Source organism: Pteropus alecto, unplaced genomic scaffold, assembly GCF_000325575.1.
Source record: "Pteropus alecto unplaced genomic scaffold, ASM32557v1 scaffold23, whole genome shotgun sequence".
In the NCBI taxonomy this organism is placed as follows: Eukaryota; Metazoa; Chordata; class Mammalia; order Chiroptera; family Pteropodidae; genus Pteropus; species Pteropus alecto.
The window spans coordinates 6,346,566-6,363,448 of NW_006435837.1; the positions used below are offsets into that span (position 1 = coordinate 6,346,566).

General features: G+C 38.2%; 1 protein-coding gene across 1 annotated transcript in view; it reads right to left on the reverse strand.

Annotated features, from left to right (window-relative positions):
* GRPR (gastrin releasing peptide receptor) overlaps positions 1–16,798 on the reverse strand; it is a 25,896-nt gene extending 9,098 nt beyond the window's left edge. The window contains exon 1 of the mRNA XM_006911641.1: positions 15,996–16,798. Within this exon, the coding sequence (XP_006911703.1) occupies positions 15,996–16,402 (407 nt within the window). The 5' untranslated portion in view covers positions 16,403–16,798. The remainder of the gene's footprint in view (positions 1–15,995) is intronic.
* Between the last annotated feature and the right edge of the window lie 85 nt (positions 16,799–16,883).

Genomic DNA, 16,883 nt, shown 5'->3' on the forward strand with positions numbered 1-16,883 from the left:
TCTAATCCTGAGGGAGTCATTGTTAGTCGTCTGAGCAAGATGTAATGGTACAGTTGCCAGTGGGTATGTTTAAAATGACAAAGGAAAGCAGTCAGCTACATTTCAGTAGGTGTGCAAACATCCTGGCACGAGTTGTTCGCAAGCCATTCTTCAAAAATGTTATGAAGGGAAGAACATATATTTATAACTTGTTAGACTTTTTCAGCAATTTATGAACCAAAAAGTTTGAAGAATGTTTATAAATCTCATTTCCAAAGCGTTGTTAGACACAGCCTGCATTTACTCTATTGCGTAGCATAGACGATACACAGAACGGGGCAAAAACTACCTATGCTCTGGAGTGGAAGGTGTAATGGCTCTGAGCCATATATTGTCTTTATAAATTGTCAGTCACCTCCAAACAGACCCTGAGACAGGATTTGGGTGCAAGTAGTTTATTTGGGAGGGGATCCCAGAAAGCCAAGCGAGGGAATAGAAGCCAATAAACGTGCCACTCTGGGCAGCTGGAGCACAGGACTGCTGGGACCCTCCAGAGAGACTGGTGAGCACATTCCAGAACTGCCACCAAGGGGTGAGGCAGCTGGGCAGTTTATCCACCAACTCCCGTTGCTCTTTGATGGAGAATTCTCCTGCGGTGTTAACTCTGGAGCATTCTGCTTTGCCCCCAACCTTCCCTTGGCCAGAGATCACCCCGGGTCAGAGAAAAACAAGAAGCCCAGGTCTGCAAGGGATACGGGCGGGCCATCAGCAGCGCCCACTGTGTAAATTCTCCCGGTCCAGTCAGTTTATCAAACATACATATAGAAAATGAAACATCAGAGACACTTTCAGTTTGTAAATATATTTCAAATTATTGGAGATGAAAATAGAATTTCTAAATTATTTCAATAAAATGCATTTTTTTTTCAAAATAAGAATCATTAAAGCTCAAAAATATGGCATATGAGTCATTATGTCTATTTATAAAAATTTAACAGCAATGTATTTAAATAACCTTTTGTGAGAGGCTTTATATGTAGTGAAAAGTGACCTAACTGTGGCTTATTGGGTCCTCCAGCCCAGGAGGTTGATGCTGGCAGCGTTGGAAGGTGTCACTGTGTGGTGGGGGAGCCCAGGATGGGGAGAGAGATGCACGGGGTACAGCCCAGCATTCTACTCCCACTCCCATAATTAGTTATTTTTATTTTATTTTTTTATTCAACAAATCTCATGTAGCACCATGTGCTGGTACAGCTCTCAACACTTTTCAATCATTGAGTTTTTTAATCCCTTATAACAATGCCAGGAAGTAGGCACTACTGTTGTCACCCTCTTCTTACAAATGAAGAAACTGAGGCACGAAGAGGTTAAATAATTTGTTCAAGGTCACACAGCTGCCATGTGGCAGAGCTAAGATTTGAACAGAAGCTGTCTGGCTCCCGAGTCCAGACTTCAAACCACGAGACTTTAATGCCTTCATTTTCTTTATCTGTGAATTGGGACTAATGATATCAACCTTATTTACTATGAAGAAGGGCTAAATGAGGTGTTTTGAAAGCACTTTGAAAACTAGGAAGCACCATTTAAATAAAAGATTTTTAGTACATTTCCTGAAAAAGAATGACTGTCCATTAGAATGTCACGTGGTCACGATTTTGACAATACCCTCTCGGCTCCCTTATGAACATAAGTAACAATCATGCTAATGCTACACTCACTCCTTTGACTAGTAATTCTAACATTTCATAAAGAATGTGACACATCATTTCGTTTCATCATTAGGCAAATTACAACACTCCTATGATATATTTAAGGTAAATGCCCTTATCCATTTTCCAGATCAGAAAACAACCTGGTAGAGGGATTTGCACAGTCATACAGTTGACAATTAGAAGAACCAGGGCTCAGACATCTCTTCCAATTCAATGCTTTAGAATAGTGCTCTACTAAAATAAACGTCACCTCCAAAAATTAATAAATGAAAAAGAAAATGAAAGAAATAATAGGCGTTGTTTAATGGATACGAATTTCAGATTGGGAAGATGAAAAATATTTTGGAGATGAATGTTGGATGATTATGCAACAATGTGAGTACTTAATGCCACTGAACTGTAAACTTAAATGATTAAAATGACAAACTTTATATATATTTTACCAGAATAAAGAAAGAAAAAAAAGAAGGAAGGGAGAAAAAAGACAGGAAGGAAGGAGAAATATTTATTCATTTGTCGCCATGTAACTTTGGGGGTATCTCAAGAACCAATTGAAAAAATTTGCCTTGAGTCACCAAAGACGTCTGCAGGGAAGGCAGTTTAAAGGTAGTTAGTTACTTAGAATAATTTTTTTCAGTTAAAAAATTTCCTATAAAAGTGCTACCAGCTCATTGTAAAAATTTAGACAGTAGAGAATTCTAAAAACAAAAAAAGAAAATCATCCATGTCTTACATGTGATGTTTTGATATATTTCCTTCCAATTTTTCTTTGTCTTTTGTACAGAATCTAGAGCATACAATTTTTGTACCTTTTTTTAGTATCCTAAGCATTTCCTTCTCACACAGATGCCCATGACCCCTCTTGCCAGCAGGCGGCGCTCTGCAGATACCTCTCTGGGCACCATGTCCATTAAGCTCCAAGGAGCCCTGGTGGTCACTAGAGGGCAACGTCCCCGCTTTCACAGAGTCTTCTTAGTATTAGCTCCAGACAACAAGCCTAAATAAAGCAAAACACCCCCAGTCCTTGGAAACTAGCACCTCTTACAATCCAAAGCATAACTTAAGCACTTACTTTTGTATGGCTCTGTACTAGGTACAAAAGAGGTCAGAAGAAGCATAAGCCCTGGAGACAGCAACATTTTCTCCTTTCATCCCGGAAATTAAAAAGGCTCATGCATCCTGGATCACAGGACTATGAGTTTGTTAAGAGTGGGCTCTATGTCTTGTTAATTTTATACCTATTTTATTTATTGAACAAACATATAATTAAAACTGACTAGAATTGTGCACCCAATTTGGCCTGATTTCTTATTTTCAGATAAGGAAATGGGCTCAAGATTCTCAAGATAACCTATTCCTTCCCTGAATACTCCTCTCAAGCCCATTTATCCCAAATCGCTCTGGACACCATCTAATTAGCCTTTTCCCGAGGGATCTCCTATGGCCCAAATGCTTCCTGTGTCTCTAATAACTTGAAGGTCAGACGAATTCTTGGGGGTACTGAGGAAATAATTCTCCCTGAGCACAATTCCCCTTTTTAACAATTTTAAGGTGCTCGCTTATATGAGCCTATGATAAAAAGCCCTTAGAGGAAGCAGCACCGTGCATGATGGTGGAACATGGGGAGGAGGGAGCAAGAAGTGTCGGTTTACATCTTTACCAATGAGCAACGAGAAGGCTCTGCTCCTACGCCCATGGGAGCTGGAATCTGGCTAAGCCTTGATTTAAAACTCATTTTCTTCATTTAAACAACTATGAGTATCACAGAGGACCCAGGGAATGCTGGAAAAGACACATGGCGTAAAGATATTATTGGCTTGACTCTCAATTTTTAGATGATCCAAAAGCTCATGCACAGTTCCTTATACCCTAAAGCGTCACAACTATATGATTCATATTGATTATATTCCCTAGGAAGTCTGTCTGGCATAAGTGGACAGGTCTCATGGATTCCACTTAAATAGGAAACTCACTGCTAAATGACCATCTCAGTACACACCTCTTTATCAGGGATAGCAAACTAAGGCCCACTCGCCAAACGTGGCCGTCAGCCCGTCTTCATATGGCCTGCAAACTAACAATGGTGTTACAGTTTAAATGGGGAAAAGTCAAAAGAAGATACTTTGCGACAGGTGAAAATTACATGAAATTCACATTTCAGTGTCCATAAATAAGGCTTTCCTGGAACACAGCCACACCTATTTGCTTGCATAATGTCTGGCTGCTTTTACACTATAATGGCAAAGATAAGTGGTTGCAACAGAGACCTTATGGCCTATGAAACTGAAAATATTTACTATATGGCCCTTTTTAACATCCCAATATTAAACACTCATGCTCAGGCTCCTTAGTCAATTTATCAGCACATTTAAATAATAATTTAGTATCTCAGACTCTGCTTGGCAGTGTGGATATAAAAGTGGCCATCAAGGATTTAAGATCTTGTTGGGGAAGTGAGATATATCCAGGTGAAGCCCTTAAAGAACAATAGAATGCTACTTACATATGTATATTTCCCTTCGTGAAGCACTCTTAGAATAAACGAACCTAGGTCAGTATATGAAAAGCTGTCGTTTGCATGTACAGACATATGAGTATGTTTAATTACAAACCCGTTTTGTATATAACTATGGAATATAAAACTCAGAAGTCATCAAGTCCCATTTCCTTAACTGGTACCCATAGATGTCCTGCAGCTGGTTAGGTGAGAACCAAGACTAGACCTAGGTCTCTGGATCCCCATCTCAGTTACATTTGAGTCTAGCACTTCAGATTCTCAGATCTTTTTAAGGAACAAGTAAAGAATGCTTAAAACTAAATATTTACCACACTAATCTTTATCCTGTAGCACATGTATTCCTTCAGCCATCATTTTATTCTTTAATTTCACCTCTGTTGACAATCTAGGAAAGAAAAGATGTCAAATTCTGATTTTCCGGCTCTAATGTGATATTTCCAATCGTTTAAAGGGAAAGGGAAAAAGAAAACACTGAAATTCTTAAAAATCTATTTTTATCACCATTTACATAAAAAGAAGTAAGCATTTCCCATATGTTCTCATAGCGAAACGACTGTAATTTTGTTTTTATATAATTTTACATATTTTTTAAATCGTGTTTAAAATATTTCTCATAACAGAGGCCTAACCCTGGTATGAAATTGCCGGACAATAAAAACAACTACCACCAAAGAGAAAAAAGAAACCTTGAAAAGCTTAAAATTGACCTGTAGTTATTCTATTTATATGTAGACAGCATAAAGAAATAAATGAATCACATGGACAGATTGTCACAGTAAATTCTTCTCACACTGGAAAAATTTTTTAAGTGCTGCATTTCTCATTTTCCCCCTGTTTCTTTCCTATGTAACCTTTATTTATCACTACTGGTCAATTGGTCTGAGTACAATACAACAGAACAAAAGGTAAATAAAGAAGTGAAGTTTAAAGAAAGGTACCTTAGGAACATTTTGGCTCTTTCCTTCCTATGAAATTTCAGCTATTATCAATCACTGCATAACTAAATGTAGGCTCTAACTCCTGCTCATTGGGGCTAAGAGTCCTGGCCTAGTTGAAAGATCCCAAAGGCTGTGATGTACCTACAATACTTGGCAGTGTCCACTGCTGCAGGCCTCAGCTTAAATACCTGACTTACTCACTTTGAGGTTAGCCAGAACTCAGTTCTCTGAATCTGAATTGCTGAGACAATTCGAGGCTTTAAATGCTGATCCCACAGGTGTGACTAAGTAGTTCTGAACTCCTCTTTAGAAGAGCTGGTATATAGATAGCTTCGAAGGTAGCAGATCAGGTCAGTAAGAGGGGGTATAGGATCTTTCATTTCTCATAATGGCTAATTAGCTTGTTGCTGACCAACTCTCCTGAAGTAAAAAGCTAGAAAATTTCTTTAAAACCATCAGAAAAATACCAAGGCAGTAAGGACACGAGGGGCCAAAATTCTGGAGAGAAGGGAAATGCAAAGAGGCGAATCTGTTATTCAGCATCACTTTCCCCTTAAGACATTTTCCAAATTTCAAGCAGCAGCAGAGAATCCAAGAGCTGAGCAGAGCTTCTAGCGTTTTTTGGGATAAAGAGTGACAATAAATGGAGGTCGAGGTTCACCAAGGAGTGAAGTCCAGGTAAACGACCCAAGATTTCCGTTGAGATGCCAAAAGGGGTATGTCCTAGTAGTAGGAGTGAGCCAGAAATAGACTCATTCTCAGAAAGACCCAAGCCCAGACTCCGATCTGCTGATACCTGATTGGGTCAGATATACAGCCACCTCCTAACTGCCTGCAAGAAGCAAAAGCTAATCTTTTCTGAAACGATCTCATCCAGAGCCTCAAATTATTTATAATTATTTATACACAAAACCAGATAGTCAAACAAAAATTACCTCATATACCAGGAGACAAAACAAACTGACCAAAAAAACAAGAGAAGAAACATATAATAGAAACAGACTTATAGAGCTTCCACATGTTAGAGTTACCAGAGAGGGATTTTACAATATATTGTGACTAATTCAAGAAACTAGGTGATGGAATGGAACCAAATGGAAATTCTTGAATTGCAGTATACTATAATTAAAATTAAGAATTAAATGGAATGTTCAGAAGCAGAGTAGACATAACTAAAAAGAGGATTAGTGAGATGATAATGTCCAGATTGAAGTACACTGTAAGAAAGAAATGGAAGATACAGAAAAGGGAGAAAACTTTATGGGATGTAATGAATGGTAAAATGAAATTGTGCTTAAATAGTTCTCAGTAACAGAGGCCAGACCCTCCTATGAAATTTCCTGCCTCAATAAAAACCAAAACAACCATAGAGGCAAAAAACGTGAAAAGCTTAAAGTTAACCTTTAGTTATTCTATTTATATGTAGGCAGGATAAAGAGGGAGAGGAAAAAGAGAACAGGACAGAAGCATATTTCAAGTTGTAATGTTTGAGAACTTCCCCAAACTGGCTAAAATCTTTAAGCCACAGGTTCAAGCAAATCTATGAATCTCAAGCAGGAAAAATGCAAAGAAAACTACACCTAAGTGCATCATAGTGATGCTGCTGAAAAACCAAAGATAAAGAGAAAAATCTTAAAATCAGTCATAGAGGAAAAAATGAAAAATTTTAAAGGAGTGACAATAAAACTGGAATCTGACTTCGCAGTGGAAGCCAGAGGACAATAAATGGCAACTTCAAAGTGTGAGAGATAAGAATGTCAGCCTAGAATTCTATGCTCGGTGAAAACATCCTCCTCAAATTACATGAAAGAAAGACATTTGAAAACAAAATCAGAAAATATAGCCCCATCAGATGTACAGTAAATGAAATACTGAAGGGCATTCTTTGGGCAGAAGGAAAATGATCTCAGATGAAGCCACTGAGATACAGAAAGGAATGGGGAGCGACAGAGAAGTTAAATACAGGAATAAATCTAAACCTAAAGGAAAATGTGTGAGTAAATGTAAAGTATGTAAAAACAATAAACATAATGTTTTGTAGGTTGTAAAATATTAAGAGAATTAAAATATGGAATAACAATAACACAAGAAAAAGGCAGGAGGAAATTAAAATGAGGTTAAAGTATCCTATTGTCCTTGCATTGTCTGGGAAGTAAGAAAGTTCTAATTTGTAGTAAATTCCAAAATGTCAAGGATATATGTTGTAAAGTCTAGGGCAGCCCTCAAAGAATACTAACGAGCTTGTTTAATTAACAAACTCATGAAGGTGGGGGGATAAAATACTAAAAATATTTAATTAATTTAAAAGAAGGCAAGAAGGGAGGGAAAAAAGATTATGAAACAGATGAGACCAATAAAAAACAAATAATAAGATGATAGATTTAAATCCAAATATATCACCAAAATCAAGTTTATCATGGTGTCTGTGTTTATAGGACAGGAAACTAATACAAATAGCAAATACATTTGTATAAAGTCACTCAAGTTATTCGTACCCACAAATACCAACACTGATGAAAATAACTTAAAAGTCAAAACATGAAGACATCTATGGCCAATAAGTTAATGGATGTCATCAATTAAATGAATAAGATGACTCAAGTCATAAGAAAACTTGAAATGCTGTGAAATTTTATAGCCCATGTAGAAAAGAAACTTGATAGTGGCTTTCTCAAGTAATACTAAATATTTGATAAGAATCCTAAATATTTATATGGCATTACAAATAATGAATTATAAAACTGAAAGAAACTTTTCTAATTTCTCTCTTTTTATTTTTAAAAATGAATTAATTAATGGTGACATTGGTTAATGAAATCCAGTAAGTTTCAGCTGTATATTTTAACAGCAAGGCATATATATATTACATTGTGTTCACCTCCCATAGTTAGATTTCTTTCTGTCACCACATATTTGACTCCTTTTACCCCATCTACCTCCCTCTAATCACTCATTAATAATAAACCAATTTTAATCAACCACGCTAGAAGACTGACTTATCTTTTCAGTTTCTCTATAGAAAAGGATATCACCAAACTATCGTCATTTTAAGAGGAAATGAATGAGGATAAAACCAAAACGTTTAAAAAAAACAAGTATAATAGATGCATGTAAGGCAGTTATTTTTCTGAATTTTGTGATGTTTGTGGAATTTATCAAATTATTTAATTTGTAACTTATTGTTATTTCTAAATCTAATATACGATTTCTAAATTTTTTAAAACATTCACTTCTCTACCTAACTTTGTATTCATAATTTTATTTGTTTCATCTTAAAAAGCACCCTCTAAACAGTCCCCATGAAACCTGGATGAGCTCTTGTCATCTAGGGTTGGAATCACTGTTCTACTGCAGGCACTCTGCTAATCTTCAAAGAAAATAACCATAATTCAGTATTCCAGGGTCACTCAGTAGGTACTACCGAAATTCATTCATTCCTTTATTCCTTCCTTCATGTATCTATCTATTCGTGTATTCAACAAACACTTATCAAGCACCTACTGCAGGTTAGGGCCTGTTCTAGTGCCAGAGAATATGATGAATGAATGAGATAGCCTCCCATTTTAATGGTGGAAGACAGACAATAAACAAGTAAACAAACAAGTGAGCAAAATAATTCTCAAGAAAGTAATACTGGATGATATTTACCCAAGAGAAATAAAAACATACATTCATGAGAAAATTGTATGTGAATGTTTATGACAGCTTTATTCATAATTACCCCAAACTGAAAACAACCATAATGCCCATTAACTGAAGAATAGATAAACAACTGTGGTATAGTCATGCAGTGGAATACTACTCAGCAATAAAAAAGAATGAACTACTGATACCTACAACAACACGAGTTGAAAGAAGCCAAACTCAAATAACCACATACTGTATGATGTCATTCATGTAATATTCATGCGGAAAAGGTGAATGATTACCAGGAGCTGGGGGTAGAGGAAGGGCATAAGAGAATTTGGGGGATGACGAAAATGTTCTGTATCTTGACTGTGGTGGTGGTAATTTTATGATTATATGTTTGCCAAAATTCATAGAAATATACACCTAAAAATTTACTGAATGTAAATTACACCTCAGTCAACCCAGAAAAAGAAATTGGATGATAGAATAGTGTTGGTCATTCCTTTAAATCAAGTGGCCAATGAAGACCTCCTACAGAAGGTGAACTTTAGTGTATAAAATGAACCAACAGTCTCAGAGTTTGCAAAGAAAATCAAATAATTTTAAGTAGCAGCAAATATCAGATACTAATCAGCAGAATTTCAGAGATGATTGTAAAACAAAACAAAATCCTGTTCTATTACTGGGAGGTAGAAAAAGAGGAATGGAGAATCTTTTTTTATTCTGCAAAACATGTGTTTTAATTAAGAGAGAATTTATGCAAACCGCACATACCAGGAGGACTTACAAGTGCAAAAATGCAAATTTAGTTTATTTTCAAAGGATGTTATTGACCAGTGAGCCCTCTCAGGCTATGTTCTATGTTTCATAATCAAGTTTGTGTGTTTTTTTTCTTCTATGCATATTAAGTTGCCAGAAATGGTACTTAATTAATCATATAAAAGTCTACCGCTTTAAAAGATAATGTGTGAGAGATGAGGTCAAAGTTCTTTGCTGCCCTCCTCTCCGCGGCACAATTGAAAAAGCTCCAGTTAAAAGAGCCTTTCTGGGAAACCCCGTGTCCACTGCACCTGCCCTCTGAGCACTCCCAGAGTCCCCCAGCAGCTGTGACAGGTCCATTGCCCCACTGGGGAGACGTGAGTTGAATTTCCTTTCAGAGAGGCAGACGTGCTTCAGAAAAATCACACTATAGAGAAATGATGAACTGGTGGCTCATGTACACTCCTCCAACAGAGGAACAAGAAATTAAATTGATGCCAAAGAGAGCGGGTATGAAAACCTTTGATTTGTAGCCAGTTGGTCAGACGTACTTGAGAATGGCATCTGAAGTCAGGGTTGGGGGTGGGGTTTCGCAGGGACTGAGAACTCAACCTGTGGAATCTGATGCTATCTCAGGGCAGATAGGGTCACAATTGAGTTGAATTCTCAGATACCCAGCTGGTGTTCTGAGAATTGCTTATTTACGAGGGTTTGAACTTTAAGATGACTTCTACGTGTAGCCATTGGACTTTATCATTTTGTCATAGCTCAAACATCAACCAAGCTGTGTTTATTGTGCTTTTACTAGACGTAAGGTGGGCCTGGATGTCATTGAAGACAGACCCCATGAGCTTCCTATATAATTAAGGAAGTAGAAAACACATCTATAAAAAGACCCAGTAATACAAGTTAGGATAGATTAGGTATTTAATGAAGAGGCAAAAACACCTTGGGAAAGGGGGAAAAAATCAGTGAAAGCGAAAAATCAAGGAATGCTTCATGGAGGAGAAGGTAATTGAAGTGTGCCTTGAAAGATTGCTAGGATTTGGATAGATGAAGGGAATAGAGCCCAGCCATCAGGGAAAGGAAAATGAAGTCAGTGAGGGGAGAAGTCAGGTGACACATGTGGGAGACAATGAGTAGAGTTTAGCTAAAGCAGTGTTTGTGCTCACGAGTCTTAGGCTAGGAAGACAGAGGGATAGACTGGCAGATTGAAGAAGGCCTGGTAAAAGAGAATGGAAGGAAAGATCAGACAGAAATTTCTAATGCAGACCTGGAAAGTGAACTCCACATGTATTCTTCAGAAGGTCTCAAAACCTCATCAATGGGATGCCTAAATTTCCCAAGCCTGTATCTGGTGATTGTATTGGGCTGCCTGTTTCCTCTCTTTATTTTGGGGTATCTTCCAATAGATGATATTTTACAGACAGGAAGAGTCCATGCAGCTGGGACCCATTTGATATTCGCCTATCTGAAGAATTCTTGATACCTTCAATGAGCGAGAACAGCTAACACGGATCTTGAGAAAGATAATTGGACCACAAGATACAGAACAAACTCTCTTCTACATTGTCCAATAGAACTTTCTGCACTGATTGGAATGTTCTGTATCTGCACAGTCCAGTAGAGTCACATGTGCCTACTGAGCACATAACATGTGGCTGGTGTGACTAGAGAACTGAATTTTAAATTCTATTTAAATTAAATTTAAATTTAAATAACCACATCTGGTTAGTGGCTACCATGTTAGACCATGCAGTTCTAGATGTCAGGAAAGGCTGAAAACTATAATCTCATAAATTCCTGGCAATGAATTCAAAGAATCTGTACTTAAAGAAGTTTGCATGAATATAACACTTTCCAAATCACAAGGGAGGGGGAAACTTCTGAATAGTCTTTTCCATGGAATCGAAGGACCACGTTACAGTAGAACTGCTGTATTCGTCTGTCGTTAGGATTCCTTCTGCCAGCTCCACGCTAGCAGAAATAAAACTGCATAATACAGAAGCAGGCACAATATAATTTGGCCTTTTATGCTGTCGACATTAAATTCAGCTTTAAATTTTATACTTACTGGAAAAGAAAACACAAACTCTCCTTACCTTTTTCCTAATGAGGGTCCAATTCGGGTCTTAAATTCCATTTACATGATACTGAGGCACCTAGTACAGAGATGAGCATCTAGTAGGAAAGACCATTATGTAAAAACATATCCATCCATCCAACCATTCACCTATCCATCCAACCAACCATTTGTCCATCTATCTGCCCATTCACTCATCCATCCATCCATCCATCCATCGGGAACATTCTCAGACACCTATGATGAGGTGATCTTCAGTATGGGCTCCTATAACTCCCTAGATTTTTCTTTCATCATTCACTCATCCATCCATCCATCTACGTAGTTATCCATCCATCCATCTTCCCATCTATACACTTATCTTTCCATCTATCCACCCATTTATTTATCCCCTGAATCCATTTACAAACTCACAAAGAATAACTTTTCTCTCATTTACCCAAATAAAAAGAGCTTAATAGAGAGGAACAGATAAAAAGCAGGTGACTGCATGATATATTTTTAAGAGTATGCTTTCAGATGAATTCCAAAAAGTGGGGGGAGGGGTGAGAATAATAAGATTGAGAAGAAAAGTATGCATTAATTAACCATAATTTTAATTTATCAATATTTATTGATCACCCACAATGCCTCATGTGGTACAAGGAACCACATGAGGCATTGTGGAAGATATAAGAATATATAAGAAATCTCTGCCCTTAACATTCTTAATAATCTACTTGAGAGTTAAAGCAATGAATATATGAGAGGCTAAAAAAAGACAAACGAGTGAAATACTTCAAAATTGCAGGATGAAAAATGTCACAAGGTAATTCATGTCTCAGATAATAAGCCTCACGTTTAGAAGGTGGTTAGGAAATTTGGGCTAGAATTGTCCAGCATAGGGCTTTAAGGAGGAGGCTTGAGCCAGATTCCAAATTATAGGCAAAATGGTAGATAAAAAACAAATCAAAACAGAAAACGTAAGAGTTTAAGACTTGGAGGGACTTTTGAAATGTTGTTCAACTCTATTATTAAGAGTTCAGTGACTTGGTCTGACTCCTCTTATAGGTAGCAATGGCAGGAAAAAGCATAAAATGCAAGGCTATGGATGGCCATTCCATGCCATATATCATATAGATTGGAGAGTCGAGTCTTCTACTTAGGAAAGAAGGGATTCTGGAGAGTGGGCAGGACACAGCATAACAAGGGAGCAGAGCCAGGAACTCGCCACTGTAACCACCGTGTATGAGAACATCAGTGTGTATGAAATGAGAAGAAAGTGTAGGAGAGGGAAGAAGGGGACCAACATGAAGGGACTTGACTACAAATCTGCAATTGGTTGGCTGTGTGAAAGCCGGAATTCAGGTTTTTGGGATTGTCTTGAAGCCTCCCTTTGACACAATGGCAGCAGTATAAACTTTTCTAGAAAAATGTTATTCTTTTCATATTAACAAAGACTCAAGTTCACCTGGAGAAGGGGAGGACTGCAGAAGTGGGGTTGGGATGAGCACTGGCATTGATGGTCAACCTGTAGGGGGGAGGGATGGATGACTATTGCTCCACCTGTTCACGCCTCAGAAACCCTGATTCAGTGGAGTTAAAATGGGGGCTAAGAATCTGTATATTTTTAAAGCTCCCCAATGATTTTGATGATCATACAGTTTGGAAGGTCTTCTGGTTCACCTTTTTACCAATCTATCAACTACAGACGACCACTTTGGAAAACTCTGACTATATTTACTAACTATATGCTCCATATGATCCAGCAGTTCCACTCCCAGGTAAAGAGAAATAAACACTTATGTACATGTAACCCAAAAGACACAAATGGGAATATCCAGAGCAGGTTATCAACCCCACGTTGGAAACAACTCAATGTCCTTTAGTTTTAGAATGGATAAATAAATTGAGGCATATTCATACAACGGAATACTACACAACATTTAAAAAGAACAAACCATTGCTGTGTACACCAAGATGGATGACTATCACAAACATAATGATAAGCATCAGAAGTATGATGCCATTTATATAAGATTACAGAACTGGCAAAAATAATCTATGGTAATTGAACTTAAATTAGTGATTGCCTCTCTATGGGGGTGGGTATTAACTGGAAAGGGGCATAAAAGAAACTCCTGGGGTGCTAGAACTGTTCTGTATGTCCATCTGGGTGGCGGTTATGTTGTCATATAGACATGTGTAAAAATATATTGAACCGTATACTTGTTCAGTATATCGTATATAGATTAGATCTTGTTGAGAAAAAATATGTATAGATATTATGTATGTGTGGAGATATATATATATATTTGCCCTGCCAACCTCATGAGGTTGCTATAAGGCATCAATAGTTTTTAAAAATGAGATAAATAGGTTAAGTAGTCTTACATTTTCTAAGCAGCTCAACCCTTATTCTTGTTGAAATTGGTTAGATGCACAACTTGTGATTCAGGAGATCCGTCAGCCTTTTCATGCCTCAGCAAAACACAGAAAGTTAGTTATATGGAAGCTTATAGTAACTTCTGAATTTTGGAAAGACAAGCAGTGACTTATAAACTCACTGAGAACACAATACAGCTGCCAAAGCGAGCTGCGACCGGCTTTTGAAAGCGCCTTTCTGCTGATGGTGAATTTGGTCTGCTTTGAAACTCCGGAGAAGAGTTCCACGCAGCTGCACCTTTACCTCTCATGCCCTCACTCTTCTCTAGGCGACCCCCCGAAACTCTGCCTCAACTCCACTAAGAAGACAGTAAACTGCATCTGTACCTCTGCACTCACCAACTCAGAAACCAAAATCTCATCTTCTCATCGAGAAAATTCCCCTTATCTCGAGGTGCCCTCTGCCATTTTTAAAGAGCCCAGACCTTCCGCGAGATCCAAAGTGTCCCTGCCCTGAGTAAACACGCGAAACTGCCTGTGGTCATTAGTACCTGGTGGGCAAATATTCAGGGTCACGGTAGGCTGGAGGTGAGTAGTGAGAATGGAGAAACCCCGTCTAGCTGGTGTGATGTACAAACCTCATTTCTGGGCTGTTGGTTTTCAGTCTTTGAAAATGTCATGTGTGCTGAGCAGTGTACTTCAGGCAGCTAAGTATAAACACATGTCGACAAATACTGATAACACTATCTTTATTTGTCCATTACTCGACAAAGCCAGATCACCTGGGAACTGTTTGTTCCTCCACAAAATGAGAATCCAGCACCACATGTATTAAAATGTGGGACGTTTTCTTCAGAATATAAACTTTCAAGAGCTGCTTCTATGCCTTTCCTGGTACACTTTCAAATCCTTATATATCTTTAACACCATAACATACAGTTGATTTTTAAATAAAAATTTATAGTCTCTGGCTCATTGTACCAGTTTTTCTTAATTTGACCATCTGGTCCACAATGCGTCTGAAGTCTATTCATTACTGTGTCTAGTTTCTAGAGCTCAGAAGTACGTACGTAAGATACATTCAGCAACTTGTGGGAACAACCTGCAGATATTTCCTGACTAGTTAATTCAAGCAGGTTTTTGACGAGAGAGACGTTTGATAAATATTCAAAGAATGACTATGAATTTTTAAGAATGAATAAATATGAATTTTTAAGCAATGGGTTCACACAAGAAATGCTGTTGACAAATAATATTTATTTCCCCGAATAAAACATTGTACTGATTCTTTCCCCTCCCCCCCCAAGACCCTAAAGGCACTGTATATGGGAAGTACACCGACATAGATATTACAATTGGAAAGCAAGCTTGAATGGAACTTTCTGAAGAAAAAAAAAAAGTCCAATAATGCATGATTTCACTTAAGAGATACTTAGAAAAAGCAGCACACAAACTGTTCAATTACAGAGAGCCAAATACAAAATCAGCTGTGAGAAAAATTAAACTGAGAAAAATAAATTTTTAGGAAATGCCACTTATTTTCTGCTCTCGGTTATTACTGAAAGAGTACTTTGAAGAAGAAATGCAGCGGGCCTTTTCTCTTCTCTGAGGAATTGCCTTTAAGAAATATTTGCATGGGGTTTAAACTCTTAGTTGTGATTTTTTTTTTTTTCTTACTGGTCAATTAATTTTGCAAGGAGGGAGAGGGTAGGAAAAAGCCACGCTAAACCCATTTGCCTCCAGAAAACGCACCTCCATCTTATGCTGAGATTTTTTTCTCACTTGTCCCCCTTTTTCCCTGACATCCATTTACTATTCTTTCTTAAACTAAAACGTCAAACTCAAGAAGTAATCCTCAGAACAATAACACGCCTGGAAGGGAATCTGAGTTTGACTAAAACTTCCCTTTGTGCAAACAGCTCTGTCTGTCCCACTGTGGTAGGTAGCTCATTAACCTCATTAACCAAGTTGTCTGCCACCTCAGAGAGATTTAACTTTCCTCTGGTACATACCTGTCTGCCGAGAGAGCCGTGAGTGTGAAGACAGACACCCCAACCGAGGTAAGCTGTATAAAGGGGATCAGTTTGCAGCCCATTCTGCCAAACAGCCATCTGTCGGCCAAGTACCGGCTGGCATCCACGGGTGCACACGTTACCAGGAGGAGCAGGTCTCCCAAAGCCAGACTAGAGATGAAAAGGTTCGGCACATTTCGCATGGACTTCACAGTACAGAAGATCTTGATCAGAGTGATGTTGCCAATGAGGCCTATCAGAATGATGACCCCATAAATCGCAGGGATGACATAGAGGATCCCCGGGTAGAACAGGTCCTCGTTCATAGGGAGATCCATACTGTGATTGGAGATGTTGCAGTGCACGAACTGGTCCAAGTTCATAGGCAAGCAGTCATTGACAGCCATCCTCTAGATTCTTTCCCACCTAAGAGGTGCCCTTAGACGCTGTTTCTTAACTTTTGATTTTGCAGTTGGGTGAAGACGAGGATAAAATCTCTGCTGGGTTCTTTATCTTCTTTAATAAAAACGCTCTGAGTACATTTCTACTGTGGCATTCAAAATCGTCTGTCACTATTTAAATGCTGGTGCTGCTCTGGTCTTCACAAGGCCAATGCAATACATCTCTAAATTCAGTAAGTTAACAGCAAACTCAGTGAAAAAAGGGCTTAGAATTAAACCCACTCCGTATCAACTCTTTCCACCCCCATTCCAGTCTGAGTCTCCTCAGCTGCAGTTAACTAAGAACTTTTGGTCTGCTATTTTCACACGGCATTTCCTGTCTTTCCTGATATTTAGAACCTGAAGGTTTAAAGTGGGTAGAAAAAACTGCACTGAGAAATCCTCTAATCCTATAGGCAGGATGCTTGGCACGTCACTGGCTGCACTA